The sequence below is a fragment of the Haliaeetus albicilla genome, chromosome 12 (assembly GCF_947461875.1).
Source record: "Haliaeetus albicilla chromosome 12, bHalAlb1.1, whole genome shotgun sequence".
NCBI lineage: Eukaryota > Metazoa > Chordata > Aves > Accipitriformes > Accipitridae > Haliaeetus > Haliaeetus albicilla.
This window is the reverse complement of record NC_091494.1, coordinates 30,078,019-30,088,384: the sequence shown is the minus strand read 5'-3', so window position 1 is coordinate 30,088,384 and position 10,366 is coordinate 30,078,019. Positions and strand designations below refer to the sequence as shown.

General features: G+C 48.6%; 1 protein-coding gene across 2 annotated transcripts in view; it reads right to left on the bottom strand.

The window, feature by feature from the left end:
* Positions 1-4,480: 4,480 nt before the first annotated feature.
* Positions 4,481-10,366, bottom strand: part of MAP2K4 (mitogen-activated protein kinase kinase 4) — a 107,346-nt gene continuing 101,460 nt past the window's right edge. For both annotated transcript variants that reach the window (XM_069798854.1, XM_069798855.1), the window contains 2 exons: positions 8,854-8,899; positions 4,481-7,678 (listed from right to left, as the gene is read on the bottom strand). In XM_069798854.1, coding sequence (XP_069654955.1) covers positions 7,565-7,678; positions 8,854-8,899 — 160 coding nt within the window. In that variant the 3' untranslated portion in view covers positions 4,481-7,564. The remainder of the gene's footprint in view (positions 7,679-8,853; positions 8,900-10,366) is intronic.

The window sequence follows — 10,366 nt, the reverse complement described above, 5'->3', positions numbered from 1 at the left end:
CTGTTCCTTCAGGTCCCTGCTGTCATCCCATGCCTGTAGTCCTCCACAGTGCATTGTACTATAGAGGCATAGATAGTTATTTATACACAGAAGAACTACCTGGTATTACTAGCTATTAGTTACAAAAATAGACACAAAACAATGTGTTACATCACACAATTGTAGGAGAGCTAAAACAAAGCAAGTAATGATCATCTTGTCATTAGATAATTGCTGTTACAGCTAAACAAGTTAAAGCAAAGATCCAAGCAGGCTGAGACTAGTTCAGACAAGGCCTGACAAGTCCTGAGACCCCTTTTGCTAGCTTAGCATAAGGCTGTGGCCTCATACAAGCAGCAGCACCACCATATTTACTGAGCTGCAAAGCTACAAAAGCATGGGACCTCAGGAGAGGCCACAAAGTATCACCTCCTGCATTGCCTATTTGGTAAGAAAACATGTTCTCCAAGGACACTTGAACCTCTCCCATCCAAGTAATCCCTCTTCATGGTGCCAACCTCAGTCAGCACCATGTGAAGCCGTGGATCTGGCACCCCTTGCTGGAAATGCCCCTACATTCAGATTACACATCGATGTGGCAGTGATCCCATGAAAAAGGTGGCTTCAGCTGCACTGACCTTTCTGGAGGAAGCTGGAATTGGCTGGATTTCAAGATGGCTTCCACCAACCTCTTGAAAATGGGATCAGATTCAAATGTCTTCAGGAAATCACTGTGATGTGGAATCCCAGGATCTGAATCTTTCTGTCCTCCTTCCTTATTTGCTTCCCTCTTGCTTTTCCAGCTAAAGCCAGGTGCAGAAGGAGAAAAAGAAAGAAACACAGGATTCTGGAGCAGGGAACCAGGAGAATGGCTGTGGTCTGCAGTACGCAGAAGATTGAGTTACAAGTTCCCACCATGCACCCATCACTGTTTTCTCCATGTTTTGGTATTTTTTCTCTTAAAGCATCTTCACCTGGCCGGGGTGTGCTTGATCACATGAAGCAGCACTCAGAGGTTATGTTTCTGTGGAACACTGAGATTTCAGCATGTGTCCTGGGTCAGTGGGATTAGAGGTGGTCACAAACACAATGGCTCATGAACCAGTTCTGCAAATGTCTGGTGGGCCTTATAATGAAGCTTTTTCTTCTCATCTTCTCAGAAACCTACAACAGCTTCTCAAGACAAATCACTTGTAATCAGTCTATCATGAAGCTGTTGGTATGCTGCAGCAGATGGGTTCTCAGTCCATTATGAATCTGGTGAGAAACCTGTTTTCCTTGGAAGGTCAGGCAGGATCTCCCCCTCTTCTCAAAATAATCTGACTGGACATAATCTGGATTGCTGCAGCATTGGCTGCCTCCATCTCTATCCAACAAACTGCATTCCTCTCTGGCTGAGGGACAGAGCTGCCTCCATGGTCAGCCACTAAACTAAACTTTCTTCCCAGAGGCACAGAAAAAATTGAGGCACCTGGATTTTACTGGCCCTCATTTTCTTCTTGTCTTTCTATCTGAGACGGCTGACTTATGTTGAGCATGGACCAAATTTGGGAAAAGAAGGGACAGAGCAGAATTGCTCTGGGCAGGACAACGGGACACGACTGTCAGTGAGCCAGAGCAGGTGTCTAGTGTCCAAAGAGATGTTAGGCTCACACAAAGCACCTTGTCTGATGGTTTTCAGTGTAGCTCTGAGGTCTGCACCCACACAAGCACAAGCATGGACACCCACACAGATACCATAGACTTTAATACACACAACCTTGCAAGCAAGCACGTCTTCTCCAGTGTGAGTAGATGGCCTTTCTATACACACCAAACCCTTTCAGCCTTCCCACTTTCTGAGCGTGCATGTGCTTTTGGGACTGTTAGCACAGCTACACCTGCAGAGTAAAATCCCTGCACCCAGCTCTTCTGGTGCAGCTGAGCAGAGATTTGCTGTTTGGAGATGACACTTTCTCTTGACAGTAGGGCCTGCTCAGCTCTTCCATCTGGGATTTATGCAAAGATAATGGCTTTTAGTCACACACTGTCTGGCAGATACCCCACAGTTCAGCCAGCCAGCCTGCTCTGCTATTTTATTCCCAATAAAACAATGGTGCTGTGTATCTCCAGAAGAGGGAGTTTGTGCTTCATCCTGTTCTCCAAGCATTCACACAGCTTTTAAATTAATGGAAAAATTCAAGAGCTGCTTTCTTTTCTTATTCATCAGAGCAGCCACTCCTTCTTTCCCTGGACCTTTAACATGTTCAAACCAATGACTGCACTTGTGATCTGTATCAGGACACAAAATGAAAATGGAACTTTTTTCTAAGCACCACCTGTAATATTAACCCAGGTCTGAGCACTTCATTTATACTTACCTGGCCACCAAAGGGGACAAGAGGATGGGATGAAAGCCGGGGGAAGCCAAGCAGAAGATCAGTGGAAATACAGACCACACAAATCAAAGTGCTCCTGACAGGAATAGGTGGTGGTGCACATCTGCATTCATACTGCTTGGGTCCAGGCAGGGATGTGTTTGAACTCATCTGAACCTCAAAGCTGGTCTTGGTTCCATAGACATATAATAATCATAACAGAGCACAGTATGCTTTTGTGGATGCTACATAGTGCTTGGTGAAGATCAGAGAAGTGCCTCAGCCATGCAAGTGGGCATAATGGTGTGAGGAATTGGTATGAGGTGCCAGCCTGGACGACTGGGCATAGAGAGAGTGGTCAATGGCTCAAAGTCTACCTGGAGGCTGGCTCAGACATCTGCTCCTCAGCCTTGGCACTGAGTACCGAAACCAGGGCAGCCTTAGAGCCCCTGTGGTGGCACAGAGGGGGAAGCCACAGTTGAGCCATATGGACCTGGTCATGATGCCCATAGGAGGACTCCCAGCCCTGGGTTTGGAGAAAGCCATCACACATCACTCAAGCAAGGAATGTTGGAATTGTCCAAGGGCTCAAAGGAGCACAACAGTGGCACTGCGCAGGTGTGGGTCCTGTCTGAGACACTAGCAGCATCTGGGATGTGGGTCGGAGGTTTTCTGTACCACCCTCAGCAGTGACACAATGACAACGGGGGTCCTCAGTGAAGGCAGTGAAGTGCAAATAAGCAAGGAAAAGAGTCCACAGAAGGAAAAACTGAGCATGAGCTCAACAAGGGATAACTGGGAGGAAATGAAATGGCTGCAAATGCAGTCCCTTCTGCATGCCACACAGTCGCAGGGTGAAAGAGACAAGAGGAATCCTCTGCCTCATTCAGAGCATGGGAATACCCAGTGCAGGGATGTGCAGGTGGACTTGCATACAGCCACCAGCTTCTTTCAGCTGTGACAGCTTCCTCGAGAACAAATCTCAGGATGCAAAGGCAGGTTGCAGTGCAAAAGGTACAGAATCCCAGAGCAGCTCCAATTCATGGAAAAAGGAGCTGCAAGGTGAGGAGCTGGGTCCTCCAGTATCTGCCCAGCAGGGAAGGACTCTCGCTGGTGTGTGGTCAGATTTTGTCTTCTACCGTGAGACCACCAAATCAGGGATCTTGGCTTCTGGCTGAAGAGTGAGGACAGCAGGCGGTACAAAAATGTCCAAAGCATTGTGCTGGCAACAAGAACCTTCCAGAAAAAGGGTTGGTGTGGTGTAACACCGAATTTAGGCAAACTGACAGACTTCAGCTGCCACTAACCTTTCACACTACGCTATCTCTACGCAACAAGACTTTCTTCAGCGCCATTATTTGCCTTCCCTTCACTTGACAAAAGTGTTACCCCCCAAGTGAAGTGACACTGCAAGAGCCAACATCAGGTTACTCCACTCGCTTGTAAGCAATTCTGGTCCTGAGCTGTGGTATGACCAATGATCCCTGCCCGTATGCTCTGTCTCTCCCCTCACTGAGTTAGGCACTCCTGGGGGGTCCCATCAAACCTGTTTGAGCAATACAGGCATTCATGGCCAGCCTCTCTCCCCTAACACTGTCTTCTTTCCCAGTGGGGCTGCTGGGGTCCAGTTCTGTCCACTTGCCTGGACAGTCTCTAAGCCCTCCATGGCTTTCAGGCAGAAGAGACACTTATCCCAGCACCAGGAGGCTTGGCAGTAGGAATTACCCAGGACTTCTTACTCTCAGATCATCGGGACTCTGCAGACATTGACTGCTTTTGCAAAAATAAAGCCTGCAAGGCTGTGAGCATCAGCTGCCCTTTCCCCAGAGTGTGGGCACAGCTACCTGCCCTCCTCACAGGGATGAGGTGTCCTGAGCCACCAGAACCTTCCTGTGCAGAAAACAGGGCTCACCTGAGAGGCACCCTAATAGCTCAGAGGGCTCAGCAGTCTTCCAAAGAAGGAAAATATATCCAGGTCTCCCTACACTTTTTTTTTTTTTAAATTTAGCATAGCGGTTTCGAAGGCTGCTTTTGTCCTGCACAGCTGCCTCCACCCGGAGGAAAGGCCTGGAAGCCAGGTATTTCAACAGCTTTTAATGAATCTTCCCATTCGTGTCTGACCTTACAAAATGAAAATAACAAGGTCACAGTCGCATCCTAGTTTTATTACAACTGACCTGCAGGCAAAAGGATAGAACTATTACATAAACACTCTGATCCATGTATAATATTTTAAATAGAGGAGGAAGTCAAACCAGGATACCAGATAAAATATTCTGAAGCTCTTTGAAGCAGTTATGTTCCTGAGCTCCATTTTACAGACAATAAGGCAACATCCCTGCACATCAGCTTTTTGATAATTTTTATACATTTTTCTATGGTACAAGAAAAAAAAATAACCAGAGTTCACAATGTACAGTTCTTACACTATTTTCACAGCTTCTGAACACTATACACCTTTTTTTCTTTTTTAATAAAGACACATTGTAATAAATGGTGCACCCTTAATAGTTTATAATAATCTATGTTTAATACACTAAACCTGTCCTTCTGTACAGCCAACCATGCCACAGCACCTCAACCCTGATTTTTCCACTGGCAGCTCAAAGCTTTGTGTTTCCATTTCCCATCCGGCAAAAGCAAACTGGTTGTGCTGCTAAAGACAAGCTCCGGACAGGGCCAGCACCAGAGAACGGACCCCAGCCATTCCGAAAGAGCAGAGCAAGGCAGTCACTTGCGTTGGAGGGAAACTGATTTTTGGGAGGATCCATCTCAGTATTAGCCCTCTGAAATTTTTGGACTCCCTGTCCCTGGGCAGATCTGAATCAGACTTCAGTGTCTGAAAGGTGGGGGCAGAGGCAGAGCACCTCTGCACGCGTCTGTCTTTACTGGATCTGTGTCTCTCTAGGCCCCCAGCCAGCACCCTGTGAGACCCAGCACACCCAAGGTCCCATTACTGGTGGCTGAAGGCTGGTGAGATCAATCACAGCTGCGGGGATTTGCCAAGCCTGAGAAAAGCCAAGTTTTCTGAGGCTACAGGGCTGGGGGGAGAATTACTGCTTTAGATATGCTGTGTTTCTTGTTCAACTGATCCTTCCACGTGATTTATCAGAGCTGCTGGGAATGACTAGTTACTTCAAAAAGCTCTGCCTTGTCTGTTTTGGGAAGACTTTAGTGACTGCCTCGCCTGATGAGCAGCCCTGGAGGAATGTAATCCAGGAAGGGCAGGAAGACTGCACCTCCCTGCCCAGCCAGGCACACTGTGCCCCAAGAGATCACATCTGTGTCAGCCTTGGTGCCAGAGGGACCAGCTCTGGCAGCCAAGTGGGAGATGGGCAGTGCTGCAAGCCTTAGGCCAGGGTGTCACCTCTGCGGCCAGAGAAACACCAGGCGTCCACATGAGCACGGCCTCGGCTCCCTCCTTTCCCAACCAAGCAACTGGGGCAGGGATGTGCTGGTCTCCAGTGCTCCTCCATCAGTCCAGTTTGCGCTTGGTAGCACTGATTTGACATGGAAAGCCCTTCCTTGGGAATCCTGCCAGTACCGCTGTGTTTTCACTCCCATTGCATCTCTAGCCCTCTGTGTCCTGGGTCCAGTTTTGCCACAGAGCTTTGACAGTGGGTTGCTCTAACATTGATGAAGTCCTACCAAATGCCTAAACTAGACAACTAAAAATGGAAGTCAGAGATGCTGCAGCCTCCATTTTATCCCCAGTATGCTACTAAATACCTGAAAACTGCAAAGTTTTGGAAAAAAAAAGGTTTTGGGAAAAATTAATCTTTGAAAAATATGTCAATTTAAAAAAAAAACAAATTATGTGCTTTTTTGCTTAGCAATGGGCCAGAAGATATAGCTTGCTTGGCGTTGCTGGGTCAGCTAAAAGCCCACAGGGCGTTAAGACACTCCCTCATCTCCACCTCATCTCTATCTGCACCAAACAATCTAAGTGAGGTTCGCTCTAGGGTGCAGCAACAAGAGCTGTGGAGGGTCACAAGAGGTTAAATATGCCCAGAAGGTTGTGAACAAAGTCTCCAGCAAGCTAAGCAGAGCGTGACTTGCAGCAGCAGGGCAGGCACAGAGCCCCATTGTGACAGGGGGACATGCCCACCATCCTGCTTGCAGTGGCGAGGAGGAAGCGCTGAGGTTTGGTCTTGTGAGGGCACTGGGCTGGGAGGTGGCAGTGCTGCTGGCCTGGTCTCAGGGTCAGTGAAAAGCCGCTAGTATCAGGGCTGGGGACAGCGAAGAACATGAGAAATATTGGCTAGAAATCACAGACATTCTTTTGCGGCTCATTAAAACAGCTGCAGACTTTGTGAACAGCACTTGTCGAAGACAAAGAAAAGCCAGCTGGTGGTGAGCACTGTGCAGCTATAAATCAGGTCACAAGCAGGTTAAATTCAATCGAGTAGTTTAATAATTCTTCAGGTCAAAGGTCTTATCTTACCAGGTAACAATTTACAGGACACCTAGTTAAGAGTGAAGAGTGGCTGGCTTGGTAAAAGGAGAAAGAATACATTATGTCCCATCTCTGAATAGTTTAATGTTAGCCTCTTTCAATGCAACATATTTTTGGTAAAGACATATTCACTATATTTAACATGATCTCTCTTTAACAGGAAGTTCAGCTGAGCACACTGTCCCCAGAAAGTACACTGCGACTGTAAAGCAACAGAATTTCATAGCAGTAAATCTATTGCACTTTGTGAAGAATAAAATTCTCCTTTGCCTTTCTAGCTCCAGAAGGCAAAGCATCTCGTTGGTAAAGCAACTTCTTCTCCCTCCAGGCAAAGTCTCTTAATGTTCAGACAGACAACGCCTAACTTTTGTTTGTTTGCTTTTTATTATTACTTGAAACAACAATTGGAAGAGTTTGAGAGAAAAATCTTTCCAGTAGCTGCTGAGAAGTCTCCAAGTTTTGAGTCAGAAATGAATTTTAGGTGCTATCCAATCACGGTCAACAAATAAATGTACTTATTTCCACATTTCATGAATATGTCCACAAAAGAGCAAGATGAGGTCTCTCTTTGACCAACACTAACACTGTGTGATCAGATATTACAGGGATGCACTTTATATGTGACAACAGTATACAGACAGGATGGAAATAACACCAATATTATTGCACATGGTGTCTGGGCGAGCATTAAAAACACTGCAATATGTGATGAAAATTCTTTACAGCTTGTTTTCTCTCAGCCCTTTTTCTAGAGTTTGATGTAGCAGCAATATCAATCGACGTACATTGGAGAGCTGGGAGTTGCTGGCATTTGATCCAGGATTTTACAAACATAGCATGCAACATCCACTGTGCGTTCCTCATACATCAGGATGAAGGGATGTTTCTGGAATCAGATAAAAAAAAACCAAGGTTATATTCGCTCTTCTGACACATGCTGGCTACCCCAGATAAAAGCTCAGCATATGGTTTGCCTGATGTGAGAACACAGGGCTTGGTGGTGGCTGCAGGACAACAGGACATAGCCTGGTCCATGGCTTGACATACAGGGAATCTGTATCTTAAATGTGCAGTATGGAGGTGGGACAGGACTACAGGAGCATCAGGAACTGTTGGGCAGGAGGCAGCAAGGGTGCGGTATTAGCAGCACCTGGCTCCTTTGTATCGTGGACATGTACTGAAATACTTTCAAGAGAGGTTTCATTGTCAGCCTCATCAGCACTGGGGAGACAGGAGTGACAGGGAGACGTGGCTTGTGGAGGTCAAACAGGAGATCAGGACCCAAACCCAGTTCTCCTGAATGCTGACCCTCTGCTCTGCCCATGAGGCCATACTGGCCGGACCCAACTCTGAGCAGCTGTAAAGTAATGACATGGTGACTCTCTGGGCCAGGACACCAGGCAAACTCCTTTCGTATCACCTGACCACCATCAAGGACCCAGGGCATGGTTTCACACATCCCCTGAAGAGGTGGCTTCCAGATGCCCAGAGCTCCTTGAAGGTGCACAGTTGCCATGTGACTTATCCAACCCAAAGGCACTGCTGCATTCCCTCCTTTAGGACCCCCCACCACAGGCAGGCTCTGCTGCCGTCTTACTTCAGAGCCGTGCTCTTTCAGGTCTCACTTCTGCCTGAGCACTCCCAACCTCATTGTGTGACCTGTGCGTTGGAGGCATTTACACGTGACAGTGCTGGCCAGCAATTCGACAGGGCTGCTGCACAGTACCAGGACCTCAAGCAAAGGCAGCCTTTACATGACACACCCAGCATGCTTCTGCTCGAGCCTGTCAACTTCAGGGATCACCGATCTGGTGCAGTGGTGCATTTCCCCCATGCTGATCTCCTGTGTTTATGTACAGACACTAACGATCTCAGCCACTGCCATGACCACAGGCCAGAGACAGTGGCATGGAGGTGGTGCTCTTCCTCAGGCTGTGGAGCTGAACATTCTGCCTTGATGGCCCAAGAAGACAAGGATTGACTTCAGACATGTGACGCAGCCCTGCTGTGTGACCAGCAGAGCCGTGACAGCTGGCATGAACAGACACGCTTTGCACTCACCAGAAGCTCTTTATACTTTGGCCTTTTGGACTCGTCCTTTGTAAGGCTAAAGAAAGCAGAAAGAGAATTAGAAAGTGGGATTGAGGAAATTGTGACAGACATCAAATGCGAATTTTTACAGGACACGATGTTGAATCCACTGCTGTCATGGTGGGACTCACTGCTTTTTGTTTTCTGGAAAAGCCATCCTTGAGCTGTGAGTGACCACAGGGACTCCCTCTCTCCCTCCCCACATGGGTGAAGAGCAGGTGTGGCCACCAACAAATCCTGCTGGGGACAGAGCCCAAGGGAGCTGCAAGCAGAATGTTACCACAACTGCCGCTGCCTCCATACGGAAACGGGTTTGACTGTAGCATAACCACAAGTTTTGGGCAGCAGCGACTGGCCTGTTCTTCCTCCATCGGGCAGCAGGGCTCAAAGGCAGAGGAGAGCCAGTGCTGCCTGCCAGAGCACAGACAGGGAACACAGGCACCACACCATCATCTTGGCATGCACGGGCAGGGGCCAAGGCTGCAGCAGGCAGCCAAACTGCTCTGCCGGACTAGGTCTAGGCTCCCAAGCCCTCCCGGCTCATCCCTGGCATGGGTGGCACATCCAGCACTGAGCAGGCCACAGCCGCCGGGAAGGGACAGGAGAGGTGACATGGCTGCCCACAGGCAGCTGGGGGACAGGGGATCCAGCTGGAAAGTGTCCCCTCCTGCAGTGTCCTCTGGCACCTCGACCACCCGCCAAGGGATAGCAGCTGGCAGCAAAGGCCACCAAAGGCCCTGCAGCAGGGGGACATAGCAAGGACAGCAGAGGCGATGAGGACCAGAGGCAGAGGGGCTGCAGGACAGGGCTCAGTGATGGGTGGCACTGGCAGCCCCTGCCCTGGGAGCCAGAGCTGCACCACTGGGAAGAGGAAGGCAATTGTAGCATCTTTCCCAAACGAGGGAAATTAAGTCTAATTCCCAACAGCCGTATTTCCATCCCCACAGGCTCTGGCTGGACCTTTCTCAAGCTCCAGCACTACTACAGTGTGGCCTCAAATTATTCAGAGAAGCAGAGGGTAATTAACACTGCATGCCCAGCACTGCTCTGTCCTGTGACCTGCCTGCAGAGCTGCACAGGGACAGAGAGGGCAGGAAATCCCATGGCTGCTGCACAAACATCCTCGCTTCAGGCTTTTGCTACCCAACAGGAGTTCATTTTCTGACCTCAGGGGTTCAAACATGCTTCTCGCAATGCCTTTAAGGCAACTAGTCAGAACTTCAGCTCATAGACTGAGTTTGCTCTGAAACGTCCATGCATGCTTTCATAAAGCAGTCCTAGAAATCTTTCATTTCTTTTCCAGCTCGACGTGAAGCTGGATGTCTGGAGTGGCCATTTGCAGCACCAGGTGCCGTACAGCTCCTTCGCTGGAACATCCAATCTCCTCCCCAGGCATGCTGAACCTCAAGAGCTCATGGTTCTGCCTGCGAGCATGGCTAGCTCTGCAGCTGCCAGCATGAGGCTCCCAAAAGCCAGACACAAA